Source organism: Aethalodelphis obliquidens, unplaced genomic scaffold, assembly GCF_003676395.1.
Source record: "Aethalodelphis obliquidens isolate GAN/ISIS:26980383/991018 unplaced genomic scaffold, ASM367639v1 scaffold4, whole genome shotgun sequence".
Lineage (NCBI taxonomy): Eukaryota > Metazoa > Chordata > Mammalia > Artiodactyla > Delphinidae > Aethalodelphis > Aethalodelphis obliquidens.
The window spans coordinates 25,509,091-25,536,317 of NW_020837948.1; the positions used below are offsets into that span (position 1 = coordinate 25,509,091).

At 42.1% G+C, this 27,227-nt stretch overlaps 1 protein-coding gene across 6 annotated transcripts in view; it reads right to left on the reverse strand.

Moving 5' to 3' along the window:
- Positions 1-27,227, reverse strand: part of EPB41L4A (erythrocyte membrane protein band 4.1 like 4A) — a 256,154-nt gene that overhangs the window by 213,194 nt on the left and 15,733 nt on the right. For 5 of the 6 annotated variants that reach the window (XM_027100063.1, XM_027100039.1, XM_027100053.1 and 2 more), the window contains exon 2: positions 5,033-5,266. The exons of the other annotated variant lie outside the window; for it this stretch is intronic. In XM_027100063.1, the coding sequence (XP_026955864.1) occupies positions 5,033-5,134 (102 nt within the window). In that variant the 5' untranslated portion in view covers positions 5,135-5,266. The remainder of the gene's footprint in view (positions 1-5,032; positions 5,267-27,227) is intronic. 6 annotated transcript variants of the gene reach the window in all.

The window sequence follows — 27,227 nt, forward strand, 5'->3', positions numbered from 1 at the left end:
ATCTACTACACTTGATAATCTGAGAACAAAATAAAACTTCATTTACATTTCACTCCACTTCTCCAAATAATTTGTCTTGCTTAAGAGCCTATAAAACCAGTTGTCTGGAGACTTTTAATGAGGTACTAGACCTTCTATGTTTATATAAACAGCAGACTTCCCTTATCACCCACTACTTGCATAAAGCTCCCTGAATAAAGGCCCTGCAATGCCCTCCCCATCCTTCCCCTGCCCTCTTGCCTTGGGGCCCTTGCCATCTTCCACGGTGGTACTTTCCGCTCCACATTCCCTACCTGGCAGCTCCTTCCAGGACAAGTAGATGCCTCCTTATTTCTTCTGACTTCCTCCCAGACCAGCACTATACTAGGCAACACAGTAAGTGCCTAAGGAATTCATGCACTGAATGTGCTGTGCACAAATGCCTTTGCATTTAATAAAAACACCCATTCCTCTTTTCGGAAATGCAATGAAAATATGAAAGGTTGAAGGACCACAGGAATGACATTTACATTTCATTATGATCGTGCTGTCAATAAAGTTCCAAGTCGCTATTTTAACAAACCATGAACAGCCTGCGCCATCTAACAAAGAACACAAAATACCATCACCCACAATGAAATCTCTGCAGCGGTGTGGCAATGAGCCATCATGCTCACCTTACCAGGAATACAAAGCAGATGATTTAATATTGTTCTTTATAAAAGGAGATGATCAATAATTGCATTTAATTTACCAAAATGGGTTTGTACAGGGACTACTTGGTAGGAAAAAATAGCTCATAAGGCTTATGACATAAAATAATTTAAAAGCAGCCAACAGGGCTTCCCTGGTGGCGCAGTGGTTGAGAGTCCGCCTGCCTATGCAGGGGACACGGGTTCGTGCCCCGGTCCAGGAAGATCCCACATGCCGCGGAGCGGCTGGGCCCATGAGCCATGGCCGCTGAGCCTGCACGTCCGGAGCCTGTGCTCCGCAACGGGAGAGGCCACAACAGTGAGAGGCCCGCGTACCGCAAAAAAAAAAAAAAGCAGCCAACATAAATAATTTTTGTAGCTTTTAAGTCTTTTATTAATCTTATTACTCAATTATCATTTTTAAAGATATGAGGAGTAAACTTTTAGAACAGATTGGCCTTCTAACGGAACATCTTCATACCTATCTCATCTCTCTGCCTTCACTTGTAAAGTACTTCTATTCCCTCCTCATCATTGATCTAAGAGCATGGATTCTCTTCTTGGACACCATTCCTTCCATACTACGGTTGACACTATTCTCTCGTCTCCTCTGGCCATTTGTTGTCCCCTCCCTTCTATCACCATCTTGTCCCCATTGACTCACACTTCCTTTACAGCTCATATATACCCCTTAGTCACTCAAATCCTTTAAAAAAATAATAATAACCAATAGGGACCTCCCTGGCAGTCCAGGTTAAGGCTCTGTGCTTCCAATGCAGGGGGCGTGGGTTCAATCTCACATGCCGCGTGGTGCAGCCAAAAAATTAAAATAAATAAATAAAATTTAAATTTAAAAATAGCCAATAATAATCTCCCTGGCCCGTACGTAAGTCCCTCCAGTTGCTGCCCATTGCTTTCCTCCTTCTCACTTGAAAGACTGTTGGTGCTCTGGCCTCCTGCATCTTTACTTCGTGCCCCTCCTTTTCTTGAGCCAAGGCCAGACACCATCATGCTACTGCATCTGCTCTCCCAAAGGCCACCAATTTCTTGTGGATGCCAAACCCACTGATTACATTTCAGTCTGTGTCTTGCTGGCCTTCTCTGCCATGTTTTATACCACTGACCTCTCCTTCCCGTGACTACTATAATGCAATTTTTTCATTTCTGGTTGTTATGGAGTTCTCTAACCATTCCTGCTTACTTTGCTTTCTCGGTGTTTCCCCGCCCACTTCTTAAACATTACTGTCCCTAATGGATCTCTTTTGATACTGCCTCTGTCTTTCTCTCTGCCTTCTCACCCCTCTGTCAACAATTCTCTTTCATCCCTCCCACTGCCTTGCCCCCTTCTCGCTCTTTCCAAGCTCTCCTTGGAGTAGACAGTTGTATCCACTTCCACGGTTCTAACTCTCACCTTTCACTAAATGCTCCCTAAGTCTTTTCTCCAGCTACAGAAATATACTTAGATGGCAGCTTTGATGCCTACAGTGTTTCAGACTCAACATGAATGCCCAAGGGTAGCCTAGCCACCATTAGTCTGGCAAGCCAGGGATCTGGAATCAACCTAACCTCTTCCTCATTTTCCAAATCTTCCAAGTCTTACCTCCTAAGTATTTTTAAAACCCATCGCCCCCCCACCTTCCTTTCCACACAGACTTCCCAATACTAATTTAGGTTCTTACTGTCTCACCTGGACCACTGCAAAGTCTCTAACACAGCTTCCTGGTTCTCCTTATTTTGAACCTGGTTCTCCTTAATTCTGAACCTGGTTCTCCTTAATTCTGAACCTCCTTCATTTCACTTCCCTGACACAGCCCTGCCAGATCTACTGAAAACACAAATGTCTATCAGCAGCCCAGTCAAAACCCTTAAGAGGACCTTCCATTAACTCTGCTCATAGAGCATAAAGGTCCTCCCATTCCAGGCCCACCTACTCCCCTAGCTTTATGTCCCACCTAGTCTCTACTTATTATTGGTTATTTTTAAATTTAAATTTTATTTATTTATTTTAATTTTTTGGCTGCACCACGCGGCATGTTCTAGCAATACAGAACTGACTGCTGTCACCTGCCTGTGCTCCCCAGGGCTATGCCATGGCTCTGTGTCTTTGCTCATGCTATTTGATCTTCTGCGGAATTCTCCTCATACCCTCCCTTCCCTGAAAAAGTCATATTCATTCTTCTGGTCTCAGGTGACATCTCCTCTAGGTAGCCTCCTTGGCCTCATTAATTAAAATCACCTGTTTCTGTGTTGCCTCCAGAGGGTAGGGACCCTGTCCTATTTAGTGGTGTATTCTCAGGGCATAGCATAGCACAGAGGCACAAGAAATGTTTACTGAATCAAAGAGCCTTAATGAAGGTAATTGGACTTGAAGCAAAAGTTAGTATGATTAAAAACATCTGAGGGGTATTTTGAATATCATTTAGATTTGGATCAAATTACTGGTAAATTAAGAGGACCTAAAGAAAAATTCTTGGAGGTAAAATCTTTGGTGAGCCCTGAGAACACTATCTTTTCCTTCATTATAACTGCAAACAAAACAATACCGAAAATCAGACTAGCACATTTCATTGTTTCTATTGCAATAGATTTTCAAAGGAGACTTATTTCTCTTGTAGTCATTCTTCTGTTCAGGGACTTGAAGGAACAGCTGCATAATCAGATCTAGATATGATATTTCTTTAATGAATGAATTAGAAAAACTTAGGAATGTATTTGAGTTTATTTGAAACAGCCATAAATCTTGTGACTTTATTTTCAATGCTTTGCTTATATTAAATGATTTATGACAACATGATCCTAGTTTAATGTTAAGAAACATGGCTCATGAAATGACTTCCAAAAAAGCTAAATTAATTCACCCACATGTGTTCCACTACTTGAGAAAGGCCAATGTCCTCATACTACTTTAAGTGTTTCTATACAGCACTGAATACAGACCGCTTACAAACTTGGGGCTCTTTATATAATATAATGAGCACCATGTGCTATGTTGGGTTTTTTCATTCATTTATTTAATATTTTCCAAATTCTTAAGATAGTTGTTTTATCTCCATTGTGTAACTGAAGAAATGTTCAGAAATAACCAGCGTGCCACTGGAAATTGCTGGGAGGCAGCAGAAATGCTGTCAGGGCGGTGGGGCAGCTTATCCTCTGGGAGTCCTGAGCTTTCTGATGGGACAAGAGGACACCAGGGCACAGACCCCTTGGCCCACTTAACCTGGAGCAAAAGGTACTGAAACTTGGGGAAGGCTCCCTGGCTTCTAAGCTCTGCATTAATCTCCGATGAACACCCCAGGCTGCTTACCTGCTTCTGCTGCTTCCCTACTCTGGGATGTAGGTCTGCAGAACTGTTTCTACTCTGTAGCAATCCTTGGCTCCTTTTAACCACTTTTGCTCCTCTACAGAACTGGTAACTTTTCCATCATTCAGGAATTACTCCATAGTTTTCATCTGTCAGTGGCATTCTAAACCTTTCTTGAATTTTACAGATTTTTTCTCTCTCCTTTTTAAAATTTTTATTCACTTATATATTTTTTGGCTGCACCGTGAGGCTTGCAGCATCTTAGTACCCCGACCAGGGATCGAACCCAGGTCCCCAGAGTGAAAGTGCCAAGTCCTAACCACTAGACCGCCAGGGAATTCCCAGATTTTTTCTCTTCCAACAGTATTTTTTCTGTCATTTTCACAGCATTTTTAAGCATATGGATGGTAATGGATGTGTTTCCCATATTCATAAAATGACATCCTAATCAATTTAGATATTTGATTGACAACCATATTATCGACTTGGTCTAGATTAAATAAAAATACTCATGGATTTCTTTAAAAAGATTAATTTTTCAAGTTACAAATCCTCAAAAGTCAGTTATGCTCCAAAAGTCTGTAAACTGGTTGTTTAGAACATAGATTTTTTTTTTCCTATCAGCAATAATTTTATTCATTCACGCAACACCTATCATGTACAAAGTACTGTTTTAAGTGATGGAGATACTATAGGAAATAAAACAGAGAAGGTCCCCATCTATTACAATTCCTGTAATTTAGGAAAACTTCGGTATAAACAATGAGCACTGTGTGTACTGTATATTTACATAATGACTTATGGACACCCTAGCAGTCGTCAGTTAGCATTTCAAGTTCTGTTATCAGGAGTTCACACTCCTGCTTAGCACTTTAAGTATCATTATTTTAAAATACAACAAAAGGTTTGTTAATTAGCAAACTGTCTGAAGGAATGAGAAGTAATTTTGATTTGTGAAAAGAGTGGTGTCCAAGATATGTGGTTGGTTAAGATTATACAGACTCCACCATCTCTGCAAGACCAAGACATCAAATATCTGGCAAGGCCAAAAATCTGACACCTGTAATGTGCGACTCAAGATCTGGAACCTTTGTGCTGCTTCTCTCCACCCCTCAGGAGACTCTCTTGCTTGACTTGAGTCACAGCTCGCCAGCCTCGTCATCAGAACATCATCACTGCACTTGTACCGGAGGAACCTCAGCGCCCAAAGACAGTGTGGGGACTCATCCAGAGTAACCAGACGGTATGTGGCTCTGGACCTGCTGGCACTGCTTTCTCATAAACGACTGTAAGCCTGGCAGAATTAAGACAAGAAATTGCTTTCATTGTTATTTCCCAGCTGGAAGCCAAAGCCTGGAGAGAGGGTTGTAGAGCACCCACTTATTTCTAGATTTTGGAGGTCTCCAATATTAAACAAAAGAACCCAACAATGCTGGAAGGCCAGACTGACTTAAGTCAGCCTGTAACACAGACCTCGTGGAGTTTATATTCTAGTAGAAAAGATGGATAACAGCAAGTAAATAAGTACCTATCAACAGTGGTATTATTAGGAAGGAAATGAGCAGAATGATAAGGAAGGCCCTTCCAGGAGGGGATATCTGAGCTGAGTGTGCACTAGTCATGAGAGGAGGAGCACATCCCAAGTGTAGGAAGCTACAAGTACAAATTCACCTGCCGCCCAATCTGGAATTGGATTTTTTTTTCACATATATGTCAAATGTGCAGAAACTGGTAGCCACCTATATTTTATGTCCATTTAAACAATACGAAGAGCTAATTTATTGAGCATTTGTTGTCATATGCCACTGTCGACTAAAAAAATCATTACACAACCTGAAAGTTGAGAATTATGTTTTATTTGGCCGAGAAAACTGAGGACTTAAGCCCAGAAGACAAGTCTCTCAGACAGCTCTGAGGGACTGCTTCAAAGAGGTGAAGGAAGAACCAGGTATAGGAGTTTTGCAACAAAAACCAGGTAGTCGAACATCAAAATATTACTGTTAATTAAAGAAAACCAGACATCTCCTCAATGAATTTAGTGCTTTTCTATGTTTGGGCAGATGCAAGAGGCTGGGCTGATTGAAATCATTCCTTTGATATACACCTTAACTATCTAGGGCCAGTATCCTACTCTTCTCCATTCTGAATCCCCTCAGGGTGCACACAGTTGGGGATGGCTGCAGTACCTGCTGGCTTGGTGGTCACAACATCCTTCGTTTACTGATATGTCAGGTGACATTTTTCATCCACACCTTGAACTGTTTTAGAGCTTTCAATGTATTAACTAATGTCATCCTCAGAAAAATTCGATTCCCATTTTATAAAAGGGGACACCGAAAAACTGAAAAGCTAAGTAACTAGCAAGCAACAGAGGCAGGATTAGAACTAGCCAGTCTGCCCGTGGTCCCCATGCTCTTAACCACTTGAGCTGCCTCTTCAAAGCCTCATTTTGGTTATTCATTCTTCAGGAATAAACTGAAACAACTGCAGTCAACCACCGAAAGGTCCATGATTCAATGGAAAGAGGGAGTATCCAACTTTTATATTTTAATGGGGAAACGTTGAGGTGAATGTTTATATGGTTTCTATAGTGCTGAAATTACGTGAGTTTGTTTCCATCAAGTTCTGGATCACTTCCAGAAAATCAGGTTAATATGGGAAGAAGAGAAAACATTCATTTTTCACTGAGTATGTGGTAAAGAGAGCAACGCATGCACACACTTGTCAGTTCTGCCAGAGCGCAAGTCTGCAGGGAGGAAGCACCCATCTTCTGTAAGAACTTCCCACAAAGAGAATTATGAGTGTGGAATGAGTGCTCAGTTCAGAAATAAATGGCATTCTTCAAATGTCAGAAGCATCCCCACAGAATAGCACAGGCCCCCAAGAAGACTGCTAAGCTGGTGTTACAAGCTATGGTCATACAGAAGGAGCTCATCCATGCTGACAGTGATGGGGGCTGGAAACAAAAGGCCGAGAATATTCTCATTATCCAACAGCCCCCTGCGTTAACCCTCTAAGAATGAGTAGAAGTGTTTCCTAAATTTAGAATTCAGAACCACGGGATTCTTATCACCCAGAGCTCCAGACCAAAAAATGTGTGTGTGTGTGTGTGTGTGTGTGTGTGTGTGTATGAAATATCAGTATTCAGGGGGATGAATACTTTTGACAGTTAAAGATGATGAAAAGGGGTAAAGTCTTCTAAATAAACATGATTCATACTACAAAACATCACATTAGTCCAGTCACCTAGGTTACCTAACAATAGGAGTTATAAACATCACTCACAGACAGCAGTATTTTGCCTTCCAGGACTTCATGGTGCATCTCAAGACAATTCCACCAGTAAGAGAGCCCTGCCAACGCCCATCCCTGGGTGCTGGGGCTTACCACTAATGTGAGCTTTCTCTGGAGTCCTACCTAGTTTGGTTTTTTTCTTTAAAAATGCATGCAAACTTTACATTCTACTCTAAAAAAGATCTGTTTTGCTTTTTTTGCCCGTTTTTGCAAGGTAATTTAAAACATGATTTTTCTACAGGGCAGAACTGGCACTCCAGGAAGATGGGTCAAGTTTATCCTGTGACTTTTCACATCTTCCCCCACCTCCCCATCCCTGCCACTGAGAATGGATATAAACAAAACTTTGAGTTTAAGGCCAAGGCTTTTAAAAAATGTAAGAATCCATAACGTGATGGTCAATATTCAGGTTCTTTTTGTCTGCAGAATGGCAGCTCTCAACTCCAGCTGCACATTACCTGGGGAGCTTTTTAAAAATACCACTGCCTAAGCTCCACTCCAGATCAACTGAATCAAAATCTCAGGGTAGAAGAAGAGACCATCATGTATAGCTGCTGCTTTCAGCTCCACTGGGGGACTTTAACGGGTAGACAGGGTAGAGAACCACTGCATAGAGGATACTAAAGAAATATCAAGGCCCCAGAGTGATGGTGGAACACTAAAGCCAAGCAATCCTCTTGCCCCTTCTTCCTAAGAACCCCTTGGAGACACAGATAGTAATTAGGTGACAACTTCCCCCACTCCCCTTTCGAGTGGGATCAAAACCAGAAGGTTGAAATGAGATCTCAAAATCTCATAATACATAACAAAATCTCATAACATAATACAAAAATGTCCAGGTTTTGTTCAAAAATCACTCATCACACCAAGAACGAGGAAGATCTCCAACAGAATGAAAAAAGACAAAACAACAGATTTCCACATCAAGATGACAAAGATGTTAGAATTATCTGACAAAGATTTTCATGTAGCCATGATAAAAATTCTTCAAGGAGCCATTATGAAGATGCTAGATAAACTGAGGGAAATGCTACCATGTTCTTCAGGTCCTTGAAGTAGGTTCATCACTAGCCCGGACAGAACTGTGCAGGTGTGGGCTGGTGCAAGCTGGGAAGCTTCTTTGGGGGAAGGATCCCATGGGACTCCATCCCAGCAGTGCACTGGCCTGTGGTCTCCTAGGGCCTGTTCACTATAAGTTGCCTTTATCTTTTTTTTTTTTTTAATAAATTTACTTATTTTATTTATTTATTTTTGGCTGTGTTGGGTCTTCATTGCTGCGCGTGGGCTTTCTCTAGTTGTGGCGAGCGGGGGCTAATCTTCGTTGTGGTGCGCAGGCCTCTCATTGCAGTGGCTTCTCTTTTTGTGGAGCATGGACTCTAGGCGCACAGGCTTCAGTAGCTGTGGCACGTGGGCTCAGTAGTTGTGGCTCACGGGCTTTAGAGCGCAGGCTCAGTAGTTGTGGCACACGGGCTTAGTTGCTCCGCGGCACGTGGGATCATCCCGGACCAGGGCTCGAACCTGTGTCCCCTGCACTGGCAGGCAGATTCTTAGCCACTGCACCACCAGGGACCAAGTTGCCTTTGTCTTAATGGATCTAATCTGACTTTCTGAATGAGACTGTTGAATGAGTCAAAGATGAGGACCACTGAGGGGAGCTACCCCTCTGGGGACTGACTGACTGACAGTGTCTGTGTCTCCAAAGGCTTCAGATGTGAGGAAGGGACAAGAGGACTGATCCCAGGGGCTGGCTTTGACTTGACACAGAAAGTAAGAATGCAAGTAAAAACTGCTATGGATTTCATCAAAATTAATAACTTCTATTTAGCAAAATATCCAGTCAAGAGGATAAAAAGACAAGCTACAGACTGAGAGAAAATATTTGCAAACTACATATCCAAAGAAAGGACTAATACCTAGAATACACAAAGCACTCAAAAAATTCAACAGCAGGAAAACAAACAATCCATTTAGAAAGTCAGCAAAGATAGAAAGAGACACTTCACCACAGGATATACAGGTAGCACATGAAAAGATATTCCACATATCAAATTAAAACTACAATGAGCAATTCTCTGTTGAACAACAACAGAACAAACAAACAAACAAAAAACTACTATGAGATATCACTACATACCAAACAGGACAGCTGAATAAAAGTAGTGACAACACCAAATGCTGGCGAGGAGAAATTGGGTCGCTCACATATTGCTGGTGGGACTATAAAACGGTATAGCCGCTGTGGAAAACAGTTTGGCAGCTTCTTAAAAAACTAAACATGCACCTGCCACATGACCCAGTCATTGTACTCTTCAGCATTTATCCCAGAGGAATGAAATTTTTATTTTCATACATAAAATGTATGTATGAATATTTGTAGCAGCTTTGTTCATCAAGCCAAAAACTGTGAACAACCCAGTGTCCTTCAGCAGGTGGATTAGTTAACCAAACTGCAGTTGCATCCAAACCATGGAATACACGCAAAACCTGGATGAACCTCCAGAGACGTATGCTGCACGAAAAAAGCCTTTCCAAATGGCTCCACTGATAGAACGTTCTTGAAATGATAAGACCATAGAAAGAGAGAAAAGATTAGTGGTAACGCGTTTAAGGAGAGGCAGAAGTGGCGGAGACGTGGATGTGGCTATAAAAGAGCACTGGGAGGAAGCTCTGTGGTGATGGGAATGCTCTGGATCTTGACTTGCATCTATGTCAATACCCTGGCTGTGATACTGGACTACAGTTTTGCAAGAAGTTACCATCAGGGGAAACTGAATAAAGGGACACAGGTTCTCTCTGTGTAGTATTTCTTACAACTGCATGTGAATTCTCTCATAATAAAAAGTTTAATTAAAAAAAAAAAAAGTCTACCAGCCCACTGAACATTAACTGCAACATACAGAGAACAGCAAGTACCTGGAAGTGACTTTTATGTATATTCAAGATTATTATTTATGGGATTTATTTATCTATTTATCTATCTATCTATTTATCTATTTATTTATTTATGGTACGCAGGCCACTCACTGTTGTGGCCTCTCCCGTTGCAGAGCACAGGCTCCGGATGTGCAGGCTCAGCGGCCATGGCTCACGGGCCCAGCCGCTCCGCGGCATGTGGGATCTTCCCGGACCGGGACACGAATCCGTGTCCCCTGGATCGGCAGGCGGACTCTCAACCACTGCGCCACCAGGGAAGCCCCTATGGGCCATTTTTAGCTCTAACATTTCATGCGTGATTCATGAGTCCCAGCAACCTAATTTTATTCAATAAAGGAGGGGACCCCATAGCCTTGCCAAGACTAATATTTCCTTGGTGACATTCAATATAATATTAGCTATCAAGCCTATGACACACACAGCCTCTAGTGACCATTTTCTATGCTGCTACTTGCTTTGATCTCTTCCATCTCTTTAGTGAAAGATGCTAAAATGCCCATCTGTCCAGTACTACGACCTTTCCAGTTCTGTCTTTCAGACTAACATTTTCATATGAACTGGAAAAAAGCCACTACTCCTAATGCTTCATCTTTCCTGTCACAAACCCAACTCTCAGGGGAAACCAAAAAGGGTATTACTCTACAGTGTATTTAGGACAAAAAGAATTCATCTATTTTTACATTTGGAGGAGTCTGAATCCACAATTATTGGGTCCAAAAACAACAGAAACAAAAAACTTCCACCTTCGCTTTTTACCTACAAGGATAGTCATTAAAACTTTCCAAGACATAAGCATCCATGTACCTCATCTACAGGGGTTAACTTATTTCAATGTGGGAAAGTGAAAACCTATCCTGAATTTAAAACACTCCAGAGGGAATATCTACAATCCATTCCACCGCTTATTCTGATACTTCACAACTTTCATTGGTCAAGCCATGCTATCTTCTGCATCACATCTTCGTAAAAATTGTGTCTGTTTCCTCTCATGACTGGAGGAATTCGTTTTCACACAATGTTAGCCACTCCTAAGAATGCCAGATTGGCTGGGTCAGAGAGTACTCAGCATTTGGCTTACACACATTGAACTAGATCAATCTGAAAGACAAGGAAATTCCAGGGGCCGTTCCTGTTCCTGCAGCTTCAGTTCCCCGACGCCTCTCTCGGGTGTGCTTTGAAACAGAGTCTGATCTTAGTGGTTCAGGTGCATTCCTTTTTTTTTTTTTTTTAAACAACACAAAGCCTCTAAACACAAGCCTCCTTCTTCATTTGTCTGATGTGCAATTGAACATATAGTAATAGCTCCAAAGCAAGACAAAACACGGGCCCTGTTTAACAGCCGGTAGGGCAGTTTCCATGGGGGAACCTTTCTAAAGGTATTTTTTAAGTCTAATTTTGACTTAAAATTAAGTCTTATTTTGCGTCAAGGGCTAAATATGGAAACCATTCCACTGTGATGTGCTCCCTGTAAATCCTTATCTGTCCTCCTGTGGCTTGGGTGTGTGCAGGTGTGAGCATCCATGAACACCTTTACACAAGTGGAGAGCACACCGGGCCAGCACCAAACCAGCGCTTCCTCACCATCTCTGCAGATACTCATTCTCTGAGGGGCCAGTACACTGGGGAAGCCAAGGCAGCCCCCCAGCTTTCAGTGGACATGAATGGAGGCAAAAGAACATATATATCTCCCCTCAAACATTTGGAAAGTTCTTCTTAAAATAATTAGGGGCTTCCCTGGTGGCACAGTGGTTGAGAGTCCACCTGCCAATGCAGGGGACATGGGTTCGTGCCCCGGTCCGGGAAGATCCCACATGCCGCAGAGCGGCTGGGCCGCTGAGCCTGCGCATCTGGAGCCTGTGCTCCGCAACGGGAGAGGCCACGACAGTGAGAGGCCTGTGTACTGCAAAAAATAAAAAATAAAATAAAATAAGTAAGCCACGGGTATATAATGCACAGTATGGTGAGTATAGCTAATATTTATTGTACATTTGGAAGTTGCTAAGAGAACAGGTCTTAAAATTCTCATCATGAGAAAAAATAAAGTGTAACTATGCGTGATGGATGCTAATATTGTAGAGATAATTTCACAATATATACATATATCAAATCCTTATGTTGTACACCTGAAACTAATACAATGTTATGCATCAATTATACCTCAATAAAAAAAATTACAACTTCTTTAACCTGAGTTTAAAGGCAAAATAATGGTAAACACATTGCAATTAACATGGCAAACCAAGGCTAACTTTACTGTTAAAAAAATAATAATAAAAATATGATCCTGTTGTGAAATGGACTGTCAGTAAAATGCCCATTTAGAGGCTGAGAACCTTCGATCCCAGCCAAATTTCTGCCACACACATACATGAATTTTTCCTTCTTATGGAAGCAGATGGGAGTGGAACGTATATACTTCCTAGGTATCAAACTAAAGAAGAATGAGTAATTTGTCAAAACCCTGACTGAAGTGGTTTTATTTAAATTTATGTTAAAAAGGCAAAAGAAAAGTCCTGATGGGATTTTGCCTGGGTTTGAAGACATTTCAGCAGGAGCGGTAAATAAATTTTTCCCTAGGACTCAATATATGCTGGGAAAAATAATACAAAGAACAAACCCATCCATTTCCTAGGGTGGTATCTCTGAAACTGCCTCTGTGGTCAGTCTTGATCATTCCATGACCTCATGACCCTTCAATCCACTGAAGCTTCCCACCTTCAGGAAATAGCTGTAAATAGCACATATGATCCTGGGATATGGATTCATCTCTACCTTTTATAAAGACCTGGAGAAGCCCTTGTCAGCAGAAGCTACCTTCCTCTAAACTCTGCCAGGTACTCCCCCCGACAGCCTGCAGCTTGACAGTGTGAGCTGTCCCAGCCAATGGAACCTGCAGAAAAGGAAGTCTGATGGGGCTGTGCTGCTTCCGGGGAAAATGCTTCTCTCTTATGAAAAGAGATGTACCTGTCTCAGTCAGGGTCCCTGGAAGAAACACAGTGTGGACTCAGGTTGTATAATCTGGGAAAGTCTAACAAGGGGTATTGTAGAGTATTGGTACAGTACAGAAAACCATTAGAGACTGCATTATCCCACAGTTGGTAACAAACTTGTAACCACCCCAGACAACCATGAAAAAAGCCAAGAAACAGAAAAGCCAATCCAGAGCTGTTAACCTTGAACCAATCCCGAACTGCCTGACTCCAGAGAAAAATAAACTTGTTACCTAAAGCCAAAATACCATCAATTAAAAAATAAAATCCATTGACCAGTCTCTGTTTTATCAGTCACTGAAATTATCTCCTCACTGAGATTAAAAGAATTAAAATTATAGTCTAAGTGACAGAGATGAGGCAGCCCCAAACCCAGAAGATGTTGAGAGACTTCATTGGACCAAAGGACACAAACCTCAAAGGAGGGAAACAAATGGGTAATACCTAACCTCACCACTGAATTTTTAAGATGCAAATTTGTATTTCTCAAATCTTCAAATACTATATATCACTCAGAGGAGATTTCAGTCTCACAAGCTTGTGGTAGGTGTTCAAATTGGTAGAATTTCTGAAAATAATGTGAGCACCATGTATTGATTTCTTTGTCACTAGAACGTTACTCCTTTCTCCCCCTAAGCTTTACTGTCTCAGAAATAAAGTTGTGAGCTCACTGTTAGCCAAATTAACTTTTTTAATATGGCTTAATTAGTCCTTTCAGTTACACTTACTTCTAGCTACTTTAATAAAGAATTCAGCCCCAGTGCTTTATATTTTTAAAAGGCATAATGGGATGAAGCAATGCCGTGCATCCTCTCAGCTGTGAGGCGGGTCTTTATGAAGCACAGCTGTTTGCACTAAGACCTAACGAAGGCAGTATCACCCACGAACGGGCATCATATGTTAAACCCTGCAAACATACAGTGAAGAAAGAAACAGCCCCTGAACACCAGCCTCATAAACCCAGTGCATAAAATTGCTCAAGCCTTACGTAAAATTTCCTTACGTAAAATATCCTTACAGCAAATTACTCCTGTCTGATCCTAAACTATTTCCAATGGGACATCAAACCTTCAGTAATACATTTTATTAGCTTAAAAATTAACACTTGATTTTGATAGATTCTAAAAGGCTTACACATCCACAGTAATTATTTTAAGGAATACAGAGACTTCCCAGTTCATCTATACGGCCCAATACTGATTTAAAAGGATGCTCAGGGAATGGGTTTTCTGGGTAATTGAATTTTCCAGGTTGTTTTAATCTAATAAATGACTGTTGAATTTAACTGTCAGGCTCTGATCTGTGAAAGATATAAGAAATTGGACTGAGCACTAACTTCAGGATAGATTGTAGAAATAAAGTTTTAAAACAAATCTCTGGGGCTTCCCTGGTGTAACAGTGGTTAAGAATCTACCTGCCGGGGCTTCCCTGGTGGCGCAGTGGTTGGGAGTCCGCCTGCCGATGCAGGGGCTGTAGGTTCGTGTCCCAGTCCGGGAGGATCCCGCATGCCGCAGAGAGGCTGGGCCCATGAGCCGTGGCCGCTGAGCCTGCATGTCTGGAGCCTGTGCTCCGCGGCGGGAGAGGCTACAATAGTGAGAGGCCCGCATACCGCAAAAAAAAAAAAACAAAAGAATCTACCTGCCAATGCAGGAGACACAGGTTTGAGCCCTGGTCCGGGAAGATCCCACATTCCGGGGAGCAACTAAGCCCATGCGTCACAACTCCTGAGCCTGCGCTCTAGAGCCCACGAGCCACAACTACTGAGCTGGCGCGACTAGAGCCCGTGCTCCACAACAAGAGAAGCCACCGCAATGAGAAGCATGCGCACCGCAACGAAGAACAGCCCCCGCTCACTGCAACTAGAGAAAGCCCGTGTGCAGCAACGAAGACCCAACACAGCCAAAAATAAATAAATAAATTGATTAAAACATAAAACAAATCTCTGATATCACCTTTCTTTTTAATCCCATATTTAGGATCATAAATATAGGACACATCTCAAAATTGAGGTTATATATTCCAGTTACTTTGGACAGTAAAGGAAGATACTATAGACATGACACTGGAAGACTGAATAGATGGAGAGGCTCAGTGGAAACGGAGAAAGCAGAAGCAACTGAGTTGACACAACAAACACTGGTGGTAGACTCTTTTCCGCTCCACCACCCTACCTGACACTGACCTTACCATTAAGAGAGCCTACCAGTGGGTCCCCGTTTTAGCTAAAAAGATTAAGGGAAGAGGAAAAAACAAACAAAAAAAAGAAAACAAGAGCAAATTGCCACCTGGATCCCTTAAGTGTGTGTGTCCATCTGGAAGACCCACATCTACCCCAAGAGACATGGGCCTCACATCTGATACAGAAAATTAAAGCCCAGAGAATTACCTTCCCACTGGGACTAACTACAGCATAGCACTGACCTGCAGAGACTTAGCCATTCATACACGGAGGAGGAAGGCCTGAAGGCTGCTTGCCCTTCAGCTTTGTCAGCAAGTGCCCCAAGGGACTGATTCAGGGTCCTGCACTACTGAGGATGAAGCTCACTGAACTGGAGGCCCTCGATGGTCTCTCCCCTCAAACTCTGTTCAAAAAAGTCCCTAGGCTGACTCACATGGCTGCTGACTTTGGCCAGATCCAGATGCAACCAGGGATTAAGCTAGCTGCATGAAGTCCGGGTACCTGAGGCTGACCATGTCCAACACAGGGGCCCTCCCTGAGCCCACCTCCACCACCATCCCCACAGGACACCCCAGCTTCCATCAGGGCTCCAAAGCCTTCCCATCACTTTAAGTATCTCAAAGGTAATGAACCACCACTAGAACAAAAGTGTCAAACTTTGCCTAGAATGGGCTAATAACAGTTTCTTACTAAGTGGCTATATTTTAAGGAAACTGTGTTAAATAATTTGCAAAATTTCCTTTGAGTTGCCAAATAATATAACATTTATCACAAAGTCCTCCAAACTGTAGATTTGGGAAGTTTCTACACTGTCCAATATACATTATCTGTAAGTGAGATTTTATATGAAACAGTTCTGCAGACTGTAGGCTTCATCAGAATGCTGAGGCATTCCTATACAATCACATTAAAGAGAAAAATTAGACATTCAGATTAACCCTAAGAGATTGATTCAAAACTCACAAAATACATTCTTAATGTTCCACCTTCACTGCCTTAAAAAGAAATGTAAAAGTTGTGTGCCCAATTGATAACAATAATAAAGGGAAAAGGAACTAAACCACCCGAATCTTCTACCAGCACATGAGGACCAGCAGAGAGAAGTTTTAAGATACCAAACCCAAGAGTTCCTCACTAGGGGCTACGCCACAGAGGAGACTTAGATATTCTAGTTGTTTCCGCAGAAATTCACAGATCATTAAATTAATTCAAAACCCAACAGGGTAGCAAACTAACAACCTACCCTTACATGATTACAGCCTGCAAATTTTCACCAATCTCCTTCCTTCCCATTATTTAAAAGGGCAAGCAGCCGAAGGTCGAAGTTTGAAAGTGCAGGGCAGAGCTGTTGCTAGAGCAGACTTAAGGAAGGCAAATGGTAGGGGAGGAGCCTGGAAAGACTAAGTCTGGAAACAGATCAGTGGACCAACCTGGCTTGGGTTCCTCGCTCTCGCATCCTGGAGTGTATCTGAAACACGAGGGGGAGGTTTTTTAACTTTATCCAAGCCCAGATCCCACCCAGACCACTTGAATCAGAACCTCTCTGGTTGTTTTCAAGGCTCCCCCAAGTGACTACTGTGCAATCAGGGGTCAGCCCCACTGGCCTGAGAAGGAGTGAAAAAGGAAAATGGAAGGCAGGAACAGATAACCTGCGTTCAAAACACCTCAGGTCCACAGGCTGCCCTGACATAAGTCTGTTCCGTGCCCACTTGGGGAGCAGAAGGCTCTCTCAAAGGCCTGGCCCAGCCATACATCCACCTGGTCCATTTCTGTGTGCAGGGTCAGCTCCAAGCTCTTCTCTCCCTTTGCTCTGTTGCTCTATCGTTAAGTGCCATGCAGAACAACTGTCTGTTATGTTCCGAAGGGCATCTTGGTGGGACCCCAGAAAACAGAGAGGGACTGTGGAAACACTGCCTGTGAGGGGTCTGGTGAGCCAGCTGAGCAGTGAGTTTCCAGGCTCATTACTCTCCCCTTTTAGCCCCCTGCTACGAGTTCTCAGACATAAACACACACTTAAGAGTAAATTATTGGTTTGCGGGTCTCTGAAGCAGTTGCTTCTTAAATTAATGAGCTGTGAACTTATGCTAAAGTAACTTCTCACCCCAGAAGAGAACTGTTGTATATGAAAAAAACCAAATGTCTGGGGCTTAGCAGGAGGTTCAGAGCACAAGAGTGGGGGAAAAAAACAAAAGAAAGTACAATAATTTAAAATGCAAAACTAACATTTTCTAATATGAGAAATATATTTCATCCAAAATTATTTCCCTGTATGGGGATAGATTTGTACTGGCATTTTTAATAAACTGGGTGGTTCTGCCTCATGGTCTCTTGATGAGGCTGTAGTCAGATTATCAGCCACGGCTGCAGTCAGCTGAAGGCTTAAATGGGCCAACAGACTAAATTTCAAACTGGCTCACTCACCAGGCCACTGGCAAGGGATTTGCTTTTAAAACCAACTATATATTCATTTATTTAATAAGCAATTGATAGACTTGATCAAAAAACAATTTTTACCAAAACAATCTTCACATATTATACACATATCTTGTATGTTTAAAAATGTATACAGTATCTCTTGAACACCACCTGTGCATTCTTCCTGCTATGTTTGGTGATCTTAAGAACACCAAATGCATGAAAACTGAGTGATGGGTGTAATATGGATTTAAACTTAGAGAAAGGAATTGTGACCAAAATGAAGAAGAAATTTTTTTTTAAATACCAAAAAAATGTAAATGAACATGAAAAAACACTCAAAAGTAATCAAAAATATAAAACCTTCACGTTTTCCTTAACAAACTGACAAGGATATTTTATATGCTAATATTCGATGTTTGTGAAAACTCTTGAGTACAAAATAAAATAATAATGATAATAGCAGCCAGGGTGCATTCTCAGTTAATCGTCATCACTATCCTATAAGGAAGGTATGAAAGCAATGAAGAGAAAGGGATCCGGTAAACTCAGCACATGACTGGCAAGCAGCTGACCCAGGGCTGACCACAGCTGTGCTGACTCAATATCCTAAACATTAAACCTTACCCTAAAGTGCAGCCTATGTAGAAAATATCTGGCCCTATGAAACAAGAGCCTCAAAAACCTCCAAGCCCTTGGATCCAGAAATCCCCCTTCTAGAGTACTCAGGCTGGAGACAATCATAAACTAAGCCACTAAGCTAAGGAATGCATGCAGCATGTTCATACAGTGGTGTATAAAATAAACTGGCCAGAGTGGAATAGTTAGAACAGGATCATATAGCTTTCAAGACAGAAGGCAGCTTTAGAGATTACTTAGTCCAACCCATTCACTGTACAGGGATGATTATTCAATATGAAAAAAATCTAACAACTTTTTTTTCCCCAATGTGGGGAGACATGGGGGACTCTTTAAAAAAAAAAATGGCCTTTCCTTACTTTTTCCTAGGACTGCCCAATTTCCAAACTCAGCAGTTTAATGGGAGGGAAGGTCTATCAGCCTCTATAATAAACAGCGCCAAAATAAATGCCTTTTTAGAACTTGGGTTTTCTTTCTTTCACATATGGTCCTCCCCGGAGGCCTGTCTTTGCTATAGAGTCGGAAATTACAACTAACTTGTGTGACAGTTGCTGATTTGAGTTCATAGGCTCTGACTAAAACATACATGGGCTTTAAAACATAGGCTTCTAAGTGGCTCATCCAGTACCTCTGAGACTTTTTTTCCTCACTGTCAGGGTGTTTTCTGAAAGGAAGAAGCTATTGGGAGCCTAGCCTTAAAAAAGGAGTTGGGGGGTGGGTGCGGTATCCAGTACATCTTGACTAGAGCCAGCAGAGAAATGTGTTTAGCCCACATTAAAAAGAGGTGTTCCACCAGTCAGAATGGCCATCATTAAAAAGTCTACAAATAACAAATGCTAGAGAGGGTGTGGAGAAAAGGAAACCCTACTACCCTTCTGGTGGGAATGTAAGTTGGTGCAGCCACTGTGGAAAACAGTATGGAGTTTCCTCAGAAAACTAAACATAGCATTACCATATGATACAACAATCCCACTCCTGGGCATATACCCATACAAAACTGTAATTCAAAAAGATACATGCACCCTTATGTTCATAGCAGCACTATTCACAATAGTCAAGACATGGAAACAACCTAAATGTCCATCAACAGATGAATGGATAGAGAAGATCTGGTACGTATAAACAATGGAATATTACTCAGCCATAAAAAAGAATGAAATAATGCCATATGCAGCAACATGGATGCAACTAGAGATTATCATACTAAGTGAAGTAAGTCAGAAAGAGAAAGACAAATACCACATGATATCACTTATCTGTGGAATCTAAAATACAACACAAATGAACCTATCTACAAAACAGAAACAAACTCACAGACATAGAGATCAGACTTGTGGCTGCCATGGCAGCGGGGAGGGGAGGGAGAGGGATGGACTGGGAGGCTGGGGTTGGTAGATGCAAACTATTACACTTAGAATGGATAAACAACCAGGTCCTACTGTAGAGCACAGGGAAATATATCCAATCTCTTGGGATAAACCATAATGGAAAAGAATATTTAAAAAAGAATGTCTATGTGTGTAAAAGTGAGTCACTTTGCTGTACAGCAGAGATTGGCACAGCATTGTAAATCAACTATACTTCAATAAAAAATTTAAAAGTAAATGTAAAAAATGAAAGCATAAAAAAAAAGAGGTGTTCATTCAATAAGTATTTACTATGAGCCCACTATGTGCCAGACACTGTAGTTGATGTTGAGCAGATCTCAGTGGACAAATCCTAAAAAAACTCCTGCCCTCATGAAGCATATATTCTAGTACATTCTAGTGGAGAAGGCAGGCAACAAACAAAATCAGTAAGTAAATTATACACTATGTTAGAAGGTGGTAGGTATGATGAAGAGAAATAAAGCAGAAGGGGCTTAGGGAAAGTATATGCAGAGGGCTCAAGGAAGGTCTCAGAAAGGAGACACTTGAGCAGAGACCTGAAGGGACGAGGGTAAGCCAGGCAGAATTCTAGGGAAAAGCATTCCCAGCAGAAGGAACAGCAGGAGCTAAGGCCCCAAGGCAGAGACCAGCTGCGCGTATGAGAAACAAATAGACTTTACTCCTAACATCTTCATGACTCTAAAACCTTAGAACTCAGAGTACTTAACATTAATTATTGTACTGTCTTTTAAGAACTCTCTTTTTTTAATTATTTATTTGTTTATTTTATTTTTGGCTGCGTCAGGTCTTAGTTGCGGCAGGCGGGATTTTCGTTGAGGCATGCAGGATCTTTCACTGTGGTGCACGGGTTTCTCTCTAGTAGTGGCGTGCAGGTTTTTTCTTCTCTACTTGTGGTGCTCGGGCTCCAGGGTGTGTAGGCTCTATAGTTTGCGGCACACGGACTCTAGTTGAGGCACGCGAGCTCAGTAGTTGTGGTGCGCAGGCTTAGTTGCCCTGCAGCATGTGAGATCTTAGTTCCCCGACCAGGGATTGAACCCCCATCCCCTGCATTGGAAGGCGGATTCTTTACCACTGGACCTCCAGGGAAGTCTCTGTCTTTTAAGAATTCTCTTTAAAAGTAAGCCTAAAGCCTTTCATGTTTAAAGCAGCCATCCAAAAGCAAAAAACACTGTGTTTTGAGGGCACGTTTCTCGAGAAAATGGACACCCACTAACGAGCACACCTAAACAAAACTGCTGTGACCTTGATCTCAGGTAGGTCACATTCAGTAAGACACCTGCTGAAGGTAAAATTATAATTAGACAAATCAGTCATCCCAGGAAATGTGCTTTAGCATGTAGGTGGGGTTCTAGAGGCAGACCAGTATACAGGTGAGAGGAGGGAAGCAAGAAGCTGTCAATCAGCAGAAATGGAATTCTGAACCCATCCTCTCCCCACCTCCCCTACCAGGTACTCTCACCCCTACCCACATTAAACCTTCCAGCCACTCATTTTCCATCAATATTCTTCTCTAAACACCCTCCCTCACTTAGGATGGTAACAAATCACCAGCTCTTTCATTTATCCTCCTGACTGTACTCCAGACACACTGGGTTCTTCCTGTTTCTGCTTCAGGACCTTTGCACCAGCTGTTCACTCTGCCTAGAACTTCTGCTTCCCCATCACTCCTACTCAACCCACGTATGACTCCCTCAGGAAACTTCCCTCCCATTCCATCAGAGTCCCTGTTGTACACTCTCGTGTCACTGCCAATGTTTCCTCCCCACACCTGGGCGCTCACACACCTGGGCATTCATACACCTGGGCGCTCACACACCTGGCCGCTCACACACCTGGCCGCTCACACACCTGCTCCCCTGCTGAGCTGTAAGCTCCATGCGGGTCGAGACTGTGTGAGTTGGCCTCATCACTGCATCCAGGGCCCAGCCCAGTGCCTGACACCTGGAAGGTTCTCCAAATAAATTTGTTCTGTGAATGACTATCCAAAACATCCTTACTAACTTTTTTTTTGTTTTTACTCCACGTCACGGTGGAATCCCAGCTCTCATCACCTCACCACTGACTGCTTTCCCAGATTCCAGGCTCCTCTCACTCCAATCCAGTCTGTAGTTGTTACCTGCCAACTTATCTTCCTAAAATACCACCAGGACTCTCCTCTGCTTTGACTTATCACTCAGCAGGGTCTTAACTCCTTTTCTTTTTTTTTTTTTGCGGTACGCGGGCCTCTCCCTGTTGTGGCCTCTCCCGTTGCACAGCACAGGCTCCGGACGTGCAGGCTCAGCGGCCACGGCTCACGGGCCCAGCCGCTCCGCGGCATGTGGGATCTTCCCAGACCGGGACACGAACCCATGTCCCCTGCATCGGCAGGCGGACTCTCAACCACTGCGCCACCAGGGAAGCCCTTAGCTCCTTTTCATGGTTTTCAAGTCCTTCCCTTACTGAACAACACCAACTGGATGCCATCTGGTTTTCCCCTTTGCTTCCAGGTTCGGCCAACCTCCTCAGTGTCCCAGCAGTTCTACTGGGCAACCCTTCATTTTCTGTGTATCTAAAGCCCACTTATCCTTAAAAGTCAACTTCAAGACACACTTCTCTATGAGACCCTTCATGTCCCACACATCAATATCATACTTCCAGCCCTAGTATAGATTTAACTGTTCTCTTAAAATTTCACTTATGTTCATGTTGTATCACCCATAACCAGGCTGACTAGTGTCAAAAAGAAGGAAAAGGTCACATTTACTGAACATCACTGGGTATTAGACATTTCATGTGGTATAAAATATCTGCGTGCATGGTGAGTACTGTTAAAACATCCATTGAATTGACTGGCTCACATTTTCTTATGGGCAGCCTTTAACGGCCTATGCGCTTACTCTATGAAGTAGCCTTAAAGACGAAAATAATAATGCCCCCACCCCCCCAAAAAAAAACGGAGTAACCAAAAATCCAAAATGCTCATGAGTCTGAGAAAGAACAGGCAGCTTCACTCTCCTTTCCCTACGACCAAATCAATCATTCAGGTTGCTGAAAACAGGAAATCTAATTGATTTTCCTGGGCCCTGTCCACTCTATGTGGGGAGCTGAACAAGCCACAGTAATCTGTGAAACCTGAGTAATGAAAAGCTGATTGTGGCTCCAGACTAGATAAACCACAGACACGATCTCCAGATATGAAAACTTGCACCTGTCATCACAGCCACCTTAGACACAGCCCATCAGACTTTCAGAGCTAGAAGGAAGCTCAGCTATTTATTCTAATGGTCAAATGCTTGTGTCAAACATACAATTAACGTATTCGCTACCCAGGGTCTGCAGAATCCTTTCCTCACACTTCACTCAGTTAAGAACTAAAAGTTCCTGTGTAAGGAAACTATTTCTCAGTCAAGGTTGTCTCATTAATTTTGAAGATCTTTTTTTAAACATTATCCCTGCATGCACTGACACAACCAGAAATACCAGATTCATGTAATAACAAATATACACGTGGATTGTATGTGCTTTATTCTCAGCCCAAAAGTTTTAATTTATGGGGAAGTGGAAAATCTATTAGTAATCGGTATAAAAATTACAGATGTTTCTAAATATTTGGGTTCTGGGACTTCCCTGGTGGCACAGGGAAGAATTAAGAATTCTTAAGAATTAAGAATTCAGGCGGTTAAGAACCCACCTGCCAATGTAGCGGACATGGGTTCAGTCCCTGGTCCAGGAAGATCCCACATGCCTCAGAGCAGCTAAGCCCGTGAGCCACAACTACTGAGCCCTCGTGCCACAACTACTGAAGCCCATGCGCCTACAGCCCGTGCTCCGCAACAAGAGCAGCCACCGCAGTAAGAAGCCCACACACCGCAATGAAGAGTAGACCCTGCTCGCCGCAACTAGAGAAAGCCCGCGTGCAGCAACGAAGACCCAACACAGCCAAAAATAAAAATAAAATAAATAAAATTTTTAAAATATATAAATAAATATTTGGGTTCTTACTGGCTCTTACTCCTTTATTTCCCTTCAAGAGGACTCTAACACAACCTAACACAAGAAATGGCAGCCAAATTGACCCAAGGGGTGTCAATGAATCTACCGTGAAGAGATTGGCCAATAAACTAGAGCCAAATTCTTTGACAAATATTATACATGCAGAGAGACCCAAAATATTCCAGTTTAAGCCATTTGTTCATCACTTTTAGCTGAGAATGCTTAGAAAACTAGCAACCTGACATATCTAATAAGCCATGGGTTCCACTCAAGAGCAGCAGAATTTATTAAATGTAGGGAGAAATGGTACATTTTGTTGTCACTTTGCTATCCCAATCTCAGGCAGAAAGCACAAAATTAACCATTTGAGGACAAAAGTGTAAACGTACACTGGTAAAGCCAACACAGAGGTAGGCCTGTGCTGAAAACCACAACAGTCTCTGTCAGGAACTTGGCTTTGCTCAACTCAGCACTAACTGAAGCAAATGGAAAAGCACAAGGAGGACCCAGTGATCTGTAAGCGAGTTGACACAAAATCACCACCCTTCCCTTAGGAAAAAAAAATCTCTGTGTCCTTTCCAACTTTTCAATTATACCAGATGGGAAGCATTTTAAAACAAGAATCAATTCACAATGAAACTTTTCAAAATAACAGTTTTTTTAAGTAAAGCAAGGTACATCTTGTTGAATATGCACACCTGTTTTCAGTAGCCCCGATGCTCACACTTGAAGAAAATGTTGTTTCAGAACATAAATACTGCTCATCTTTTGAAAACAACATTTAAAAGCAAGAAAAATGGTTTCCTAGAGAGAAGTTAGTCATACATTTACTCTTTTTTAAAAATTTATTTTATTGAAGTATAGTTGACTTACAATGTTGTATTAGTCTCTGCTGTACAGCAAAGTGATTCAGTTAAACATGCACATATATATTCTTCTGCACAGTCTTTTATTAATGGTTTATTAAAGGATATTGAATATAGTTCCCTATACTATACATAGGACCTTGTTGTTTATCCATTCTATATGCAATAGTCTGCATCTGCTAATCCCAAACTCCCACACCCCCTCCCCCTTGGCAACTACAAGTCTGTTCTCTACATACATTTACTCTTAAACACAACTACCCAAATATTAAAACGGTAGTTAAACACAAGGTCACTTATCTTTCTCCCTCTGGCACGTGCACACACACACACACACACACACACACACACACGAGTTCACCATTTTCAAACAGAAGGAAGTCTCAAGAATTTTTATCCTGAAAACACACAAGAAGCTCAAGTTTTTTCACCACCGCTCACAAAGGAAATTTGTGACTTAAGGGGATTGATCTGCTGTCAGCCTGGGGTCTGGTTTCCTTTATAGCTGTTCTTTGGTAGTCACCATAATGGCTGTGTCAATACTGATGTTTCCATGACATTGTCACAGCCTGCTATCCCTGGGTGCATGTAATGGCATAAAGGCATTCTAAGGGAAAAGTTCTTCAGGGTTTGCCAGACAAAGATTTTAGAAAATAATGATTTGTTGAAGTTCTCATGATCCTCAAAAAATGGCTATTCAGATTCTTACAAAGGTTAAATCATAATACACTAAATGTCTTCATCACAGAACTCAACAAAAGAATTGCAAGTCTTCATTTTTGACTCATAATTTATTCCAACAAGGAATTTTAATGAGTAAATCCTGCCAGGCTTCCAAATCTAAGCTTCATTTTTGAAACACATCTTTATCAAGTGATGAGGATTATCTAAATTGAACTTAGCTCTTTCTGCTTGGACAGGCAAGCTGACTACTATGCTACCGGAAGTGCAAAGGGATTTATTTTCAGTTATGACCTTTAAAAATTTGAAAAGCTGTACGTGAAGGTCAACATCAAAAAAGAAAGAGAAAGAGAGAGAGAGAGAGAGAGAGAAGAAAAGAAGGAGGGAGGAAGCTGGTAGCTGTTTTCAAAGTAATCTCTGTCCAACCAAATAAATCAGTTTTCTAGTCAGCAAATGCAAATACAAATAATAAAAAGCCTTTTAAGGAAAACCGGGGTTTTTTCTCATTGTTTAAAACTTTCTAAGGACATTCTAAGTCATCATTTCACTTTTCTTTTAATTCCTCATAAGGCTTAGCACTATATGATGACATAATAATAACTGCTAATATTTGTTATTTCTTATGTTATCATGTGCCAGCCACTATTCTCAGCCCTTACATGTGTTATTTCATTCAAACCTCATAGCAATCTATGAAGTAGATAGTAGTATTATCCTCATTTCACTGATGATGAGACTGAGGCAAAAGGTCACTAGTTAGTAAATGACAGAGCCACAGGATAATAATTATTAACACTCCAAAGCACTTTAAACTTTTGCAAGAGTTTTTTCAGCCGTTATCTTCCTTGGGGTCTCACAACACTTTGATATTGACGGAATAACATAAGCATCAGTTTAATTTTACAAATGGAAAAACTAAGGCTCCAAAACTTTGACTTTTGCAAGGTAGGAAGTGAAGGAACTGGCAAAGGAATCCAGATTTTCTGAGTCTATATTCTCTGCTTCTCTCACCATGCAGGCTTTCTTTCTCACTGTAGATCCTCAATACAAGTATTTTCAAAACAAAACTCTAGACTTCTCAAAGCATAAGTCTAGCTCCAGATGGTTAAAAATGTATCTAATTCACCTTTTTACCCCCCACGTCAGGTACAGCGCCTGGCACAGAGCACACTATGAGTCTGCATACTCCCCAGACGCCCATCTTCCTCCACCAAACTCACTTCTCTGTGTTCATGCTACCCTGCAGTCCTTGACCACCTTCAGAGCCACGGTTCATCCTCTCAAGTCATCACTCTGAGGAGGCCAGAGTCTATATAAATCCTCAATCCAGAACCCAAAAAGATAGGAAAACTGAAAGCTTTACGTTTGATGCCAAAACTCACTCGATGACTACGGCAGTCCATCTTCAAGACGGCTCTCAGTGATGCCCGCCCCCCGGTATTCACACCCTTATACAGTGCCCTCTCACTCCAAGGTTAGCTGGTGTGACCAACAAAATACCATAGAAGTAACAGGATATTATATGCGACTGTGGCTTCCATCTTGGGCTTTCTCTCTCTCTAAAATCGCTTGCTATGTAGGGAAGCCAGCTGCCATGTTGTGAGGACACCCAGGAGCCTATGAAGAGGCTCACGTGGTGAGGAACCATGACCTGCCAACACGCCTGTGAGCAGGCTTGGAAGCAGACCCACCATCCCCAGATTACCAATGCCTCAGGCACAGTTTGAGTGCAGCCTCAGAGAGACCCTGAACCAGAATCATTCAGTGAAGCTGCTCCTGGATTCCGGACCCACAGAATCTGTTTGGGATAAATGTTTGTTCTTTTAAGCTGCTAAGTTTTGGATGTAGCATGGCACACAGCAACAGATAACTAATACAGAGACAAAATCTATTATAA